The 16,147-nt window shown below is 43.9% G+C and overlaps 1 protein-coding gene across 1 annotated transcript in view; it reads right to left on the reverse strand.

Moving 5' to 3' along the window:
- Positions 1 to 16,147, reverse strand: part of LAMC3 (laminin subunit gamma 3) — an 82,882-nt gene that overhangs the window by 20,184 nt on the left and 46,551 nt on the right. The window contains exons 12-18 of the mRNA XM_020973568.2: positions 14,185 to 14,403; positions 12,737 to 12,925; positions 7,094 to 7,339; positions 6,687 to 6,840; positions 4,390 to 4,532; positions 2,897 to 3,075; positions 700 to 838 (exon numbers count right to left, since the gene is read on the reverse strand). Of these exons, the coding sequence (XP_020829227.1) occupies positions 700 to 838; positions 2,897 to 3,075; positions 4,390 to 4,532; positions 6,687 to 6,840; positions 7,094 to 7,339; positions 12,737 to 12,925; positions 14,185 to 14,403 (1,269 nt within the window). The remainder of the gene's footprint in view (positions 1 to 699; positions 839 to 2,896; positions 3,076 to 4,389; positions 4,533 to 6,686; positions 6,841 to 7,093; positions 7,340 to 12,736; positions 12,926 to 14,184; positions 14,404 to 16,147) is intronic.

A 16,147-nucleotide genomic window follows, 5' to 3' on the forward strand; every position in this document is an offset into this window, starting at 1 on the left:
TCCCATCTTGCTCTACCTATCAGGCCTTCCCACTTATCCATTGGTTTACAGCCTAAGTGAAGGCACCTAGGTACCTCAGTGGTTAGAGCACTGGGTCTGGAGTCAGGAAGACCTGAATTCAAATCTGATCTCAGACATTTACTAGCTTTTGATACTAGGCAAGTCACTTAGCCTCCATTTGCCTTAGTTTCCTTGTCTGGAAAATGGGGCTAATAATAGCACCTACCTTTCTACAGTTGTTGTGAGGAACAAATAATAAAATATTTATAAAACTCTTTATAAATCTGAAAGGACTGTACAAATGCTAGCTAATATTATTATAGAAATGGTATTTAAATTTTTTTTTGTCCAAATGTGATTTCATTGGTATAGGAATGTCCTGGAGAAGAGACTATCTCCATCAATGCTGATCTGCAACTTAAGGTCTTACAGAATTGCCTGGGTTACAGCCGGTATTTGACAGTTGCAGGACTTGAACCCAGGACCTTCTCCCTCTAAGGTTGGTTCTCTAGCCATCACAGTAAGCTGCCTCAGAGTTCTTGTTATTGCTGTCATGACGATCAGCCTCTAATGAACTCTAGGCACCATGAAAAGACCAGAGAGGCTTTCTCTCCAAGGAAGTAATCTGGCCCTGACCTAGTAGCTTTCCTAAGGATTCCCTGGCCTCCTTTGCTTTGTGACCCAGTTCTCCTGCTGTACCTTGAAGCAGAGAATGACTCTGGTAGGTGTCTCCTCTTGGTGACTCTCCCTGCAAGATATAGTCCCTCCAGGGGCTGTCACAGTCAGACTTCTGCAGCCATCGCTCCATCACTGTTAGCTTGGCCTTGAGGTCGGTGGCCTAGGGGCAACATGGAAAAAGCATTCCAGTAAGGGATGAAACTTAAAAATTGGTGCCCAGAAGAAGTTTGCCTTGGCTCATATTAATCCCTTCCCTGAAATGCCCCCAACCCTTTATCTTTACATTCCATTTATTCTGGATGTATCTTGTTTGTACCTATTTACAGGTTGGCTACCTCATTAGATTTTAAGCTAAATCTAATGTGGGGGTGTGTTTTTGCTTTTCTTTGTATGCCCAGTAATTAGCACAGTACCTTGTACTTAGTAAAGGCTTGATAAATACTTGTTGATTGATAGATTTGCCTATCTGGGGCTAGTATTTTTTTTTTAGTTTTCAATATTCACTTTTATAAATTCTTAGTTCCAAATTTTTCTCCCTCCTTTCCTCCCCTCCACCAGATAGCAAGCAATCTGATAGAGGTGATACATGTACGATCATATTAATTATATTTCTATATTAGTCATATTGTGAAAGAAGAATCAGGGGAACTCTCCAACTCTTCCATTTGCTCCAGGAAGGCTTCTCTGGTGCCTGGGTGGCCGATAACCAAAGGCTTAAAGAAGTTTTATGAGTTGGAAATGAAATGTCCTGTAATTTGGGTCCCTTCACCACTTTCTCAGGCAATGAGACACTCCCATCCTGCTCTACCTATCAGGGAAAAACCATGAGAAAGAAAAAAACATACAAAAAAAAATAGCAACAAAAGTGAAAATAGAATGTTTTGATCTACATTCAGACTTCATAGTTCTTTCTCTGGATGTGGACAGCATTTTCCATCATGAGTCTTTTGGAATTGTCCTAGAGCATTGTATTGCTGAGAATTGCTAAGGCATTCACAGCTGATCCTCGTACAATGTTGCTGTTATTGTAAACAATGTTCTCCTGGTTCTGCTCACTTCACTCAACATCAGTTCATGTAAATCTTTCTGAAGTCCACCTGCTCATCATTTCTTTTTCATAATAGTATTCCATTACATTCATATCACAACTTGTTCAGCCATTCCTCAACTGATGGGTATCCCCTCAATTTCCAATTCTTTGTCACCACAGAAAGAGCTGCTATAAATATTTTTGTACATGTGGATCCTTTCCCCTTTTTTATGCTCTTTTTGGGATACAGACCTAATAAGTGGTATTTCTGGATCAAAGGTTTGCACAATTTTATAGCCCTTGGGCATAGTTCCAAATTGCTCTCCAGAATGGTTGGATCCATTCACAACTCCACCAATAATGCATGTGTTCCAATTTTCCCACATCTTCTCCAACACTGATCATTTTCCTTTTCTGTCATGTTAGCCAATCTGATAGGTGTGAGTTGTTTTAATCTGCATTTCTCTAATCAATAGTGATTTAGGGGGCTACCCATTCTTGCAGGCCCTGCTCAAGTCCCTCAGCCCACTCTAATCTGCAGAGGTCATTCTTTTCCTTGCATATGAGTACTGCCCTCTACTAATCAATACCAAGTGGAGAAATGGATGCCTTACTCTGTATCTTTGCACAGGCCTAGAATGCTCTCCCTCCTCACCTCTACCACCTGGAATCCCTAGATCCCTTCAAGACTCGGCTCAAATTTCACCTCCTACCCAAGGCCTTTCCTCATCACTCTAGGTGTTAGCACCCCACTCTGAAATTACTTTGCTTTTGTTTTGTATTTTATTATTTGTATATAGGCTTTTTTCCCCAGTAAAATGTAAACTCCTTGAGAGCAGGAATTATTAATTTTTGCCTTTATATCCTCAGTGCCTAGCAGTGTACATAGTACAGTGACTGGCACACTGTATGTGCATAACAAACGCTTATTCAATTAAACTGTATTCAGCTAAAAAATATGTGGCCTAACTTCCATGTTGTTGAAGTTAGAAGAATGAGGGTCACATATTTTTTATGACTTTCACCTGAAGGGTAAGGCAGGGTGTGATGGGATGGGGTTGGGGTGGAATGAAATGGGAACTAGGGTGATAGGAAATTGTCAGGGAGAAGAAGAGGGAGATGAGTCAGTCGGGCTGGGGGAAGGGGGAGGTAGGAGTGGGGAAATGGGGAGTCCAGAGAGTGAATTACCTCTTTCTTCACTAGGGAGAAGCAAATTGGGCACTCCTGGCACTGAGAGCCCTCAGCAGTGAGGAAAAAGTTCTCCTGGCAGCGATCACACTTGTAGCCCACAAAGCCTGGCTTACACACACATGTGCTGTTCTCATGGCATTGGGTGGTGACAGAGCCCAGTGGGGAACAGTTACAGGCTAGAGACAAAGGATAGCTTGTTAGGAGATGCCCCGTCAGCTACTGATTTTTACGTTAAGGTTGAAGTAGAAGGAGCACTCAGTCTGGGTTGCAATGTGGGTTGTCCTATGAACTCACTGTGTGACCTTTGCCAAGTCACTCAACTTGTGTAAGACCTCAGTTTCCTCATCATTTAAAATGAAGATGATGGATTAAATGATCTCTAAGATGCCTTCTTGTGCTGTATCCTATTATGGCAGTTCATGAGGCAGTGCTGGGGGAGGCTTCTCAGTCACAGCCAGTATTTTAAAAGCCTCCTTGGAATAAAAAGAACCTGATGCTCTTGGAATTTTAGGTCTGGGTAGGCCCTTTAGAGGTCACCAAGTGTAGCCTTCTGTCTCTGTGCTGGGCCATACTAAAGCCATTTTCCTTTCTTTCCTCACTCCCTTCCTCTTTTCCTCCCACTCTTCTTTCTTCTCTTCCTCCTCTCTCTCTTTCTTTCTCTCTTTCTCTCTTTCTTTCTCTCTTTCTTTCTTTCTCTCTCTCTTTCTCTCTTTCTCTCTTTCTTTCTCTCTCTCTTTCTTTCTTTCTTTCTTTCTTTCTTTCTTTCTTTCTTTCTTTCTTTCTTTCTTTCTTTCTTTCTTTCTTTCTTTCTTTCTTTCTTTCTTTCTTTCTTTCTTTCTTTCTTTCTTTCTTTCTTTCTTTCTTTCCTCCTTTCCCCGAATTATAACTTCATTGGTATGGGGAATTCCCAGCATGGAAAACTCCCTCCACTGATGCAGCCCAGCAATTCATCTATAACTTATAGTTTTAAGACAGTTGCCTGGGAGTTGTTTGGGAAACGAAGTTACTTATACATGGTCTCATAGCTAGTCCATATCAGGGGTACGACTTGAACCCTGGTCTTCTCAACTCTATGACTAGCCTTTTAACCACTATATGACGTTGCTTCTCACACCATCCCACTAGGTCATAGAATGTCAGATCTGGAAGGGCTTGAGCATCATATAATCCAGACTCATCATGTTGCAGATGAGGAGACTGAGGCCCAAGGTTTCTTGCCCCAAGGTTGCCCAGTTAGTTAGTGAAAGAAACCACCTGATTTCATGCTCAGGCAGATGACTGAGTGTCAGAGATCTTCACCATCTCTTGTGTTCACCTGCAGTTTCTTGTACCCATTCTTGGAAGGAAGATTTACCTGAATTCTCTATTGCTGTAGGGTCACTCTGCCCAAGGATCCCCACTGTCCAAGCAGAGCTGCCCCTCCTCTGCCCTGGTGGGACAGCTTTGAAAACTGCCTACCCCAATCCTCTAACTCTGGGATCTTTCCTTACCTCGGCAGCCCTTGGCAGAGAAGCCAAAGAAATCAGGTTGGCAGTGAGTGCATGCCACTCCACCAACCCCAGGAAGGCAAGGGCACTGCCCAGTCACAGGGTGGCACTGGTTCTCCCGAGAACCTACAGGATGGCACTTGCAGCTGAGATAAAGGAGAGTACCAAACATCAGAGTTAAGCACCATACCCCTCTTATTTAGTCCAGCATGTAGGGGGCACAGAAGTTAAGCCTGGGCTTTTTCTGTGCTCAGGCTGAGAAAGAATATAAGCGAGGCATACAAAGTCAGGAGCAGGGTTAGGCAACTAAAAAAGAAAGCCAAACAGGCTTAGACATATTGTTTTATGAATTAGTATGATATGGAGACATATTTGTTGAGCAAATACTAGGATGAGGTGCCACCGTTGAAACTAGAGCCTGACCTGCTTTCTTTCTTTGCCTAAGTGAGGGACAAAGGGTGTGGAATATCGTATGTACTGTCAGACGTGGTTGATGTGATGGCTGGCTTTGTGTTACTTTTCTCCTCTTTTTTTCTTTCTTTTTTTGTTTTGTTACAAGAGAAGGGAGGAAGGGCTATATTTAGAAAAGAAGATGATGTAAAACCAAAAGGGAGCAATAAAAATATGATTAGAAAAATAAACTAGGATATGGTAAATCTGCGACAGATAAATGCAAGTCCTCTTTTTCACAGTGCATAATAAAATCACAAAATGCATTCCTCAGCCTACAATACCACTTCTAGGCCTATACGCTGGGAAGTTCAAAGAAAAAGGAAAAGGATCATAAGTACAAAAATATTTGTAGTAGCTCTTTTTGCGGTGGCAGAGAACTGGGAGATAGGAGGATGCCAGTTAGCTGGGGAATGGTTGAACAAATTGTGGCATATGAATGTAATGGAATATTATTGCACTGCAAGAAATGAGGAAAGGGATGGTTTCAGAGAAAGCTGGGATGGACTGATCAGAGTGAGCAGAACTGGGTTAACCACTCCTGAGACAACAATATCACTTGGGAGAACAACTATGAAAGACTCAAGAGCTGTGATTGACACAATGAATGACCACAGTTCTAGAGGCCTGATGAAGGAGATCCTGCTCATCTCTTGAGACAGAGGGGAAGGACTCAAGATGCAGAATAAGACATACATCTTTGAATTAGGCCAACATGAGAATTTAAGATGCTTGATTATGCATATTTATTGTATAGGCTTTCTTTATTTTTCTTCCTAGTGGGGATAGGTGGGAGGAAGAGGGAAATAGAGTGATAGAGACACAGAGAGAAGAAAGGAGGAAGGGAGGGAGGGAGGGGGGAGAGAGAGAGACAGAGAGACAGAGAGAGAGAGAGAATTGTTGAGCATCTTTTTTTAAAAAACAATATCAACAGAAGAGAACAGAAAGACCAGAAAGAATCATAAACAAGACAGTTTTGAAAACTACATGTCAAATTTATTATTTAATTTAAAAGAAGAATAAGCTCTATATGATAGAGATTCACAGCTTCAAGTATAATGCTTTTTTTTCCCCCTATTCCATCATGTCAGGGGTTCTTTTTGTATGTGTGTGTATGCTTGTGTGTGTGTGTGTGTGAGATGTGCCCATCTGACAATCTGGTGAAACCTATGCACCTTCTCTGATTACATATGCTTTAAAAAATGCATAATTGAAGAAAAATGCTAAATTTCAGCTAGAGGTTAGTGAAAATAGAGATGTAATTGTTTTCCCATCCAAGTTGACGGACCCCTTTGAAATCTGCCCAAGGTTCCCAGGTTAAGAACCCCTCTGCCATTTATATGGAAATGATTGTTTTTACTTAGTGTTTGTTAAGTTGAGAATAAAAATAAATACATATTTTTAAAAACTTCATCAGCCAACCAGGATGTTATAGAACAAGCCGAGATAAATGGAACTGAGGAAGGCTTGGACGTATTTCTGAATGACAGAGCCACACGTGGGCTACTGACAAAAACTGGGGACAGACCCAACCAGGAAGCCTGCTGTCAGGGAGAACAGCCCCACCAACCCACGCACAGACCCCTGGGCGCCTCTGTTAGCCAGCTAGACCAGGGGTCTGACTCAGTGTGGCAATTCTCATGTTCCTATTCAGTAAGTGACACCTGCCTGCCAGGCAGTTGGCCCAATGCAGCTGGGACGGATTTATTCACAACCACAGCTCCCTTTTCTGGATGACCACGCCCTCCCAGACGGGGCCTCCAATTGCCTCCCCCCACCCACGGCCAACAAGGACTAGCAGGGAATGGATGACACAGACTCTAGAAGGAGCTTGCCCTGGCCCTACCCACCTCCGGCAGCCCCTTTCTGGCTGGAGGTCATAGAAGCCAGGGCTGCAGCGATGGCAGTCTCGTCCGGTCACGTGAGGGAGGCAAGAACACTGGCCTGTCCCCGGATCACAGGCCCCCTGCTCTCGTGCTGAGCCTGACGGGTTACAGCTGCAGGCTGGGAGATGGGAGGGAGAAAGGAGGAAGACATGAAACGTTTGGGTTCATGGGCCAAAGGCAGAGAAGGGCAGTTACTGTGGCTTTCTTCTCGGATTTTCCTCCCAGGATCTTCCCCTCTGGCAGCAGAGGGCATCATGCAATGGAATATACTGTGGGAGTGCCCAGTAGGGAAGAAGACAGAGCCCTGGTCCCATCCTTTGCATTCCCCTCCCTCTTTCCTCACAGGATCTCCCAGGGCCCTCCATACTCACGAGTGCATTTGTCTAGAGGACGCGGGGCCAGGGCGCTCCCATAGAAACCCTCCTGGCACTGCTCGCAGTGGGCACCTGTTGTGTTGTAGAGACAGCGCAGACAGTGGCCTGTTGTGGGGTCACAGTTGCCCACAGCATTGGGGTCCACATTCCCATTGCACTGGCATTGCTGGCAAGGCTGGAGAGGGCCGGATCTTCCCAAGGGGTCCCCAAAAAAGCCGTCATCACATATCTCACACAGACGTCCTGAATGGGGGTGGTGGAGAGAAGAACATCAGAAAGGCATTTACAGAGGATAGGACCTTACCCTGTCTACATAGGAAATCCCCTAGTAGTGTGGGGAGGTGGAAAGAACATAGGCCTGGGAGCTGGAAAACTTGGGTTCTTATTCTGGCTCTGGCATTTAAGTGACACATAGAGGAGATATATAACTATTTCTATTGATAGCTTGCTTCCTATTGTATCTGCAGCATCTGTCTCGTACTCAGCTGTGAGGTAGGATGAGTTTCTCTACTTTCCTTCTTCACTTAACAAAGGTTGAGAAGTGACTTGCCCGAGGTCATATAGCCAATAAGTGTTGGATCTGGAATCCAGGTCATCTGCTTTTCAGTCTTGTGACCTCTTCTACTAGAACACTTCCTATTTCTCTCTCCATATTTTACTTATAGACTACCCACATAGAGCCAAGGGGGTCCATTATTTTCCCAGAGTTGGTGGTTCCTCAGGGCAATGTTGTCAACTTTACTTAGCTCAGTTGGGAAAAAACAAAACAAAACAAAAAGCAAACAAACAAAAACAAATGAAAAAAAAAACTTCTGAAGCTCAAAAGGGAAAGGGTACGCTTTGTTATAAAATTTTTTTTAAATCTACTTCATTTCTCCCTCTCTAAAAATCATTCTTCCTCCAATGTTTCCCAGTTCTGTTGTTGGCATCATCATTCTTCTAATCGTCCAGGTTTAGAACATGCGTCATTCTTGGCCCTTTTCTCGTCACTTTCATGATCAGTTTAGTCATTGAAGCTTATCAATTCTGCCTCTACAATTTCTCTTGTATCTCTCCTTTTTCCACTCACACTCATGGTATCCAAGTTCAAGCTCTCATAGTCTCTTGCATGGACTATTGAATAACTTCCAGATTGGCATGCCTCCTTCCAGTATCCACCACTGTAATCCATCCTCCAAATAGTTGCTTAGCTAATATTCCTAAAACACAGATTGACAATGTCTACCCCTCCCTATCTTTAAATATCTTTAATGGCTCCCTTTACCTCTAGAATAAAGTGCAAAACCCTCAGGCTGACCCTATGGATTATTAAAATGATTCCCAAATTGGTTTTCCTGCTTCCAGTCTCTACTCTCTCAGATCCATCCTCCACATAGCTGCCAAATTGATATTCCTAAAACTAGGTTAAATACAAAATCCTCAGCTTGAGCCTCCTAACCTTTCCAGGATAATTTCATACTATTCCAATTCATTTATTCTGTTCCATCCAGGCTGACCTACTAGGTCCAAATAAAATTCTACCTTTTACAGGAAGCTTTCTCCAATCTCTCCTAATTCTAGTGCTTCTCTCTCTTAATTATTTCCTATTTATTCCATATTTAGTTTGTAAATCTTTGTTGTCTCCTGTTAGATTGTAAGCTCCTTGAGGGGAGAAACTCTTCTGCCTCCTTTTGTGTCCACTATGTGCCTGGAACATAGTAGGTGCTTGATAAATACTTTTTAAAAGTTGAGTAGCTGTTTCCCGCTCCATCTGCCACCTCTGTGACTTTGTATAGGTGGATACCAAATCTTTACTGCATTCTTCTTTCCCTTGGCCTCTTGAAATCCTGAAATTCATTTAAATGACACAGTTCAGGTACCACCTCCTATGTGAGGCTTTTACTGATTTCCCAGTTGTTAATACTTTCTCCCTCTTGAAATTACTTTGCTACTTTGCATTTACTTATCTGTGGTTATGTTGTGTCCCCCCAGTAGAATATAAGATTCCTGAGGGCAGAGACTTTTTTATTGTCTGTGTATTCCTAGTACCTGGACCAGGGTCTTGCACACAGTAGGCACTTAATAAATATTTATTGAGTTGAATTGAATTCAATTGGATAGAAAATACTCAGTAGAACTTCTTTTCTTGGTAAAGACACTGGAGTGGTTTGCCATTTTCTTCTCCAGCTCATTTTACAGATGAAGAAACAGAGGCAAACAGGGTTAAGTGACTTATCCAGGTTCACATAGCTATTAAGTGTCTGAGGACAGATTTGAACTCAGGAAGATGAGCATTCCTGATTCTAGGTCTGGCACACTATCCAATACTCCACCTAGCTGCCCCAGAAAAGACCTTAGACATTATCTAGTCTAACTAGTTTAAGAAGAAGAAGAAATCTAGGCTTTAGAAATGACATTTTGAAAAACTGTAGTAAGGGCCAAAAGAAGGTTGGAACAAAGAAAAGGTCTAATTCTGATTAGAAAAAATACGTGACAGAATCCACTTTATTACTCCTAGAGGGTGTTGAGTATTATCTAGATTCCTGTGAAGAGCGCCTTCCTTCCCAGTCCCACATGCCATGAACCCGCTCCTCTGGTCTGTTTTCTCTATTTATCCCATAATAAAGAGTTCAGGCCTACTTCCTGTTCCGTACACATGACAAGCCATCTCCCACCTCCATGTCTTTGTACAGGTTGTCCTCCATCTCTAGAAATGTTCTTCTTCCTCACGTCTACCTCATTCCCCTCAAGGTTCAGTTCAAGTGACATGAGGTATTTCTGATTCCTCTAGACAGTAGTGCCCATCCCCAAATTAATGGGTTTTTATTTTGTACACATCCTGTATTTACTTATGTTTAAACGTGTCGTATCCCCTTAATAGAAAGTAAGCTCCTTGAGGTCAGGGCCTGCCCTTTTGTGTTTGTACCCTTAGTGCCTAGCAAGGTGTATATAGTCAACGCTTATTAACTAGTTATTGATGGATTGAAATACCCCTGTGCCTATGAGACTGAGGTCTTTAAAAAGCAACTTGGGGAGTCAGAAAAAGTAGGGAATAATGGGACAGACTTTCTGGGGGAACCCAGAGCTGTAGGGAAAAGGACAATCTCCATATTTTCCCCTGAGTCTCCCCTGAGAGTTCTCCCCATTTTCAAGTCAACAGACTTTTCCAAACAATGTGTCTCTTCTTTATTCTAGAAGATACTCCCTCCCAGTCCAGGCTGGTTCTCAAGGGAAGTATCTTTGTTTTGTTTTCTTTTAAGGGAAATTGCTTTGAAGCTATGTTCATCATCCTCTTGTGTCCTAAGGAAAATGGTTTCAGAACTAACAGAGTCAGAAAATCTTAGACTTGGAAAGGGCTTCAGAAACCAACTGGTCTAATGTCTATGCATTCTGGTTAGGCACTGTGGAGCTGTCATCCTGTCTCTCTCCTTCCCTTCTCAGCTAAAATCCTTTACAAAGCTGTCTACACAAGTGCCTCCACTTCCTCTCCTGTTACTGTCTTCTAAACCCTCTGCAGTCTGGCTTCCAGTCTCATGATTCAAATGAAACCTCTTTCTCCAAATCGAATGATCTTTCCTTGATGCTCATCCCTCTTGACCTTTCTGCAGCATTTGACACTGACTACTCTCTGGGTCTTTGTGACCCTACTGTTTCTCACTTCTGTCCACTTGACCCTTTCTCAGTCTTCTTAGATGTAACTTCATCAGTGTGCCTCTCATTCACCATGAGTGTCCCCCAAGGCTCTGTCCTTGGTCCTTTCTTCTCTCTACTCTGTCTCATTTGCTGTTCTCAACAGTTCCCATGGATTCAATTTGCAGATGACTCCCAAATCTATATATCCAGCCCTAATATCTCTCCCATCTGACAAATTGCCTATTGGACATTTTGAATAGGATATTCCATAGGCATCTCAAAGTCAACATATCCAAAACAGAATTCATTATTCCTTCATTCTCCCAATCCACTCTTCTTCCAAATTTCCTTTCCAAACTTCCATAACTGTCAAGGATTTTCAACTATGAGACTGCTGTCAGGAAGCTAGATGGCATAATGGATAGAACGCTGAACCTGGATTCAGGAAGACTTGAATTCAAATCCTAGTCACTTTAAGTTCAAATTCTTGATAATATCCTACCTTTATTTAAGGCTTACCTAGTGCTTTCCACACATGATCTCATTTGAATCTTATAACAATCAATCTTCAAGGGCTCTATAAGTAGCAGCCATTATTACTATCCACACAACTCCTCACTGTCACTCACCCACATATCAAATCCATTTGCAAATCTTGTCATTTCTTTCTCCACAACATCCCCTGTACCAACCCTCCCCCTGCCCCCCCCCCCCAGTTTAGGCTCTCACTGTCTCCCACCTGGAATCCTACAAGAAACTCGCATTGATGTCTTTTGCCTCTCTCAAATCTCTCCCTGCTCCAAATTAGCTTCCATAATCTGCCAGAGATATTCCCGTAAAGGACAGGTTTGACCATGTCATCTCTCTGCTCAATAAACTCCAGTGGCTGCCTATTACCTCCAGGGTCAGATACAAGCCCATCTGTTGGGCTTTTAAAGCTCTTTACAACTTGGCCCCTTTTTACCTTTCTATTTTTCTTATATATTATTCTCCATGCACTTCTCAAGGAAAAGAAGAAGAGAGGAGAATAAACATGTTACATTAAATGCCTACTATGTGCCAGGCTCTGTGGTAAGCACTTTACAAATACCATCTCATTTGACCCTCACAAGAAGTTTGGGAGATAGGTGCTATTGTAATACCCATTTTTTTTTGTTGCTTCACTCTTTAGTAGTCACATCTAACTCTCTGTGACCCTGCTTGGGATTTTCTTGGCAAAGATACTGGACTAGTTTGCCATTTCCTTCTCCAGCTTATTTTACAGATGAAGAAGCTGAGGCAAATAGAGGTTAAGTGAGATGCCCAGAGTCACATAGCTAGTAAGTGTCTGAGGCCAGATTTCAACCCAGGAAGAGGAGTCTTCTGGACTCCAGTCCTGGAGCTCTGTCCACCATGCCACCTAGCTGTCCTTTTCTGTAGCATAACTTGTATTTCAAAGCAACCTTTCCATCCCGGAGATATCTCTACCCCCAGGCCCATTCTCAGGATTAGGACTAGCCTAGAATGCCATTTGATGAGGGAACCCAGCTAAATTAATTCCTCTCTCTCTACTTATTCTCTATACCACCTCCTTGTGAGCTGCCTTTCCTATGTAGATACCCCCAAACTTTAAAAGTCCCCTTTATGTGTTTTCTTCCTCAGTTAGAACATAAGCTCCTGGAGGGCTTGTTTGCTTTGTTTTATTTGTTTGCCTTGTTTGCTTTTATTTGTATGCCTGACCCTTACTACAGTACCTGGCACACAGTAAACACTTAATAAATGTGCTCACTTGCTCTCTCTCTCTCTCTCTGGGAAATAGGAGGGGAAAATAGCTATCAGCTGCTGGCATACTCCCTTGTCCCTCCCGTCACCACACTCCTCCAGTGGCATTCCTCTCCTCCCCCGATGGCATGGCATCCTCGGAATCTGTCTATCCTTTTGAGTCATAGTGGCTCCACCCTTTCCTCCCGACACCTCAGCTGACCTTCACGTTCCTCTCGTGAAGTCAGAACCAACAAGCAGGAGTCCTGCCCGGGTCTGGTGTCTTACCTCTCTGGCCCTTGGGGCAGTGGGTACACACCACTTCCCCGCTCTCTGGGATGGTTGTACATGCTGATTGACCAGGACAGGGACATGGCTTGCAGTCGTTCTCCCGACCCAAAAAGGAGTTGCCGTAGAAACCGGGGGTGCATCGCTCACAGTAGGTGCCCTCTGTGTTGTGCAGGCACTGACAGATTCCTGAGGGGGGATAATAATCATCGTGTCATACCTTGGGTTCCTGGGCTCTGGGGAGTCCAGAGCACTTTAGTGATGAGGTCTCCTTATCTCTCTTGTAAGAAAAGATGGAAACAGGACATTCTCAGTTTAGAGGGGAGAAAAAGAGGTCCAGAGAAGGGCATGAAGTGATTAAAAGACACACAGCCTTCTGTGGCCAGATGATGATAGAATTGTGCTGTAAATCTAACCAAAGCATATGACTTTATTATTTATTATTTATTTATTTAATATTTCTTATGATACTCCTTTTCTTTCTTTTTCACAGGTAGTTTCAGCCGGGTAACTACTCTCATATTTTGTGAAACAAAAGCACAGTAACTTATGGTTTGCCCCAAGGTATAATAGAACGCAGGAATCTTACTCCCCATACCTTCATGCTGAGTGGGAGGTGATGCTAAGTTAGTGAACATGTAAAGATTACCCAGAACCAGCTCTTTCCCAAATACTCAGTTTCCCATGGCAGCAGGAGGAGGAGGGAGCAGGGATTTTTTAACTTTTTTCCCCAGGAATCAGCACTAAGATTTAAGTCTGTACCACACACAAATCTAGGGGAGCAAGGCAAGACATTGCACCTGACAAAATGGAACTTGTCCTGAGGCCCAGAGTAGATAGTCAAGATGGGCCTGGCCAAGAAGGGGTAAGATGCATTTTCACATCTGATGCAAAAATCCTGGGGTTGCCTAGAGCTCCCAGACATCACACACCTGGGGTCTGGGATTGACAGTAATGTGGAGAAAGAGCCCAGGGGGTGAACAAAGGGAGATGCAGCCTTAGAAGGAGACCTTCAGTGGTGAGCTCTGAGTTATTCATGCTATGGGGCTTCCTTTGGGCTGCAGAGACTAGGGAGTTGGGAAGGACATCAGGACTCAGTATAGTAGGCATGTGAGCATGTTTGTGTTTCCCACAAACCCAGAATGTCCTGTGGGTGAATTTCACCCCCATAAGGGTGATGTCAGCCCACATTCTGTCTCCTTTTATAAATGTGATTGGTGGATTTTCCCATTTTTATCTATGAAACACTTTTAGACTACCTGATCCCTCAGGTTATAATACCTGCTGGTAGGAAGTCCAGAGTATATGACTCTGGGGTGACTTGGGTCACTGCGGAAGGGAAGATGGTGAAGAGAGGGATCTACTCTGACCACGTACCCAATAGCTAACAATCCAGGCTCACATGAAGGTAGAATGCTAGCAGGCAAGGGCTATGGACAAATTCTGACCTGTTTCAGGGTCACAGGTGCCATGTTGATTACAGGTACAGGGGACACAACTGGCGTAAGGCCCGCCCAATGGTGTCTCCCTCTTGTACCCTGGAGAGCAGGATTCACAGAACTGCCCCATGTACCCCTTGGGACATGTGCACTCCTCTACCCAAGGGGCTAGAGGGGACAGACCAGGGCCTGCTGAAGTGAGCTGGACCTCAGTCAGGGTCATTTGACCTGTAGAGGGGGAGAAAACAGAGACAGAAGATGAGTTCACACACATCCTTACCCCATAAGATCATTCTTTTGGACTCTGACACTTCCAGGTGAGAGATAGTCAATACTCAAAGCATCAGAGGTTCATAGATGGAGAGCCAAAAGGGACCTCAGAGGTCGTCAGTGGTGTCAAAAGCAAACAGAAATAGGGGCCACTAAACTGGAAAAACAATACACTGGATTGACTTAGAAAACCATATATCAATATTATCTAGGTTTTATTGTATTTTTATTTATTTTGTTAAATATTTCCCAATTACATTTTAATCTCATATACTTGGGAGTGTTACAGGCCGCATGTGGCCCTACTATGTGTTTGATGCCTCTGAACTAGTCCATCTCCCCTCATTTTGCAAATGAGGAAACTGAGGTTCATAGAGATGAAGTGACTCGTCCAAGGTCACACAGGTAGTAAGTAGCAGAACCAGGATTTGAACTCAGGTTCTCTGGCTCCAAACACATCCACTGGACCAAGCCATCTCCTACCTGAGAACACTCTCCTCTCAGGCAGCAGATCACTCTGGGGGGTGGAGTGGGAGGGGAGGTTCTTTGTGGAAAGGGAACCTACTCCTTTGGAGAGACCCATTCCCTGCAGCCTTCTATCCTGGCCACTAAGCAAGCTGCCTCCTCTTTGTCCCTTTAGGACTAAGCAGACTCCTTTGGTGAAGCCTTGGGGGTCCCCTCCCCTCATCCCACACCTCTCCCTCTGCATACCCCTCCCTTGATAATCTATACTTCCTCCACCTTTGTAAAAGTGGTTGGTTTTAGAGAGGACATTTGCAAGATTTTTCCATTTGTATCTTCCTGCAACAGAAAAGTGCTTTATTTCCTCCAGGAGCTTATCTCTTGTGTCCTGGCTGTCTAGCTGTTTTCAATCTTAAGCCTAATAGAGAGGGAACTGCCCTTATTTCCCTTTTCCTCTGCTGCTGGCAGAATGCTCTTGCTCAGTGAATGTTTTTCACCATGAGAACCATCTTTAATAGAGAAGGATTTAGCACTCTGGACTGGATGGCAGAGGGAGCTGCTAAAAGCAGGTAGAAATGTCATGAATAGGATGGAAAGGACCTGCCCAAGAGAGATTGCAGGGGGCGGGCTGAAGTGAGGAAGACACATTGCGACCATGGTCTCAAAGGCAGCCTTTACTCAATGGATAGAGACCAGGCCTGTGAGTTCACTGGAATCAGGGAATTCCTGGGGGAAGAGCGCCTTTTCTACAATGTATAGTTTTAGAGAGTTTCTGAGAGCACAAAGAAACTGAGTGATTGGTGCTCAGAGGCAAGGCTAGAATCCTGAAGGCTACAAGCTAGTGGGGTTTCAAAGCTGGCTCTCTAACCACTACTCGGAGCTGCCATTTCTTTCTTTCCTCTTTTCCCTCCCCTCCTCCCTTCCCTCCCAATCCTCCCTTCCTTATCTATGTCCCTTCCTCCCCTTCTCCCATCCCTTCCTTCTTTATCTTCCTCCCTTCTTCCCTTTCTCCCTTCTTTCCTCCCACATCTATAAGACACCTGCTAAACCCTAGCAAGGGGTAGCTAGGCAGAGCAGTGGATAGAGCACTGGGTGGGCCTTGAATCAGGAAGACTCTTCCTGAGTTCAAATCTGGTCTCGGACACTTACCGGCTGTATGACCCTGGGCAAGTCACTTAACCCTGTCTGTCTCAGTTTCTCACTTGCAAAATGAGCTGGAGAAGGAAATGGCAAACTACTC

This window comes from Phascolarctos cinereus, unplaced genomic scaffold, assembly GCF_003287225.1.
Source record: "Phascolarctos cinereus isolate Bilbo 61053 unplaced genomic scaffold, phaCin_HiC Scaffold_2;HRSCAF=192, whole genome shotgun sequence".
NCBI classification, from domain to species: domain Eukaryota; kingdom Metazoa; phylum Chordata; class Mammalia; order Diprotodontia; family Phascolarctidae; genus Phascolarctos; species Phascolarctos cinereus.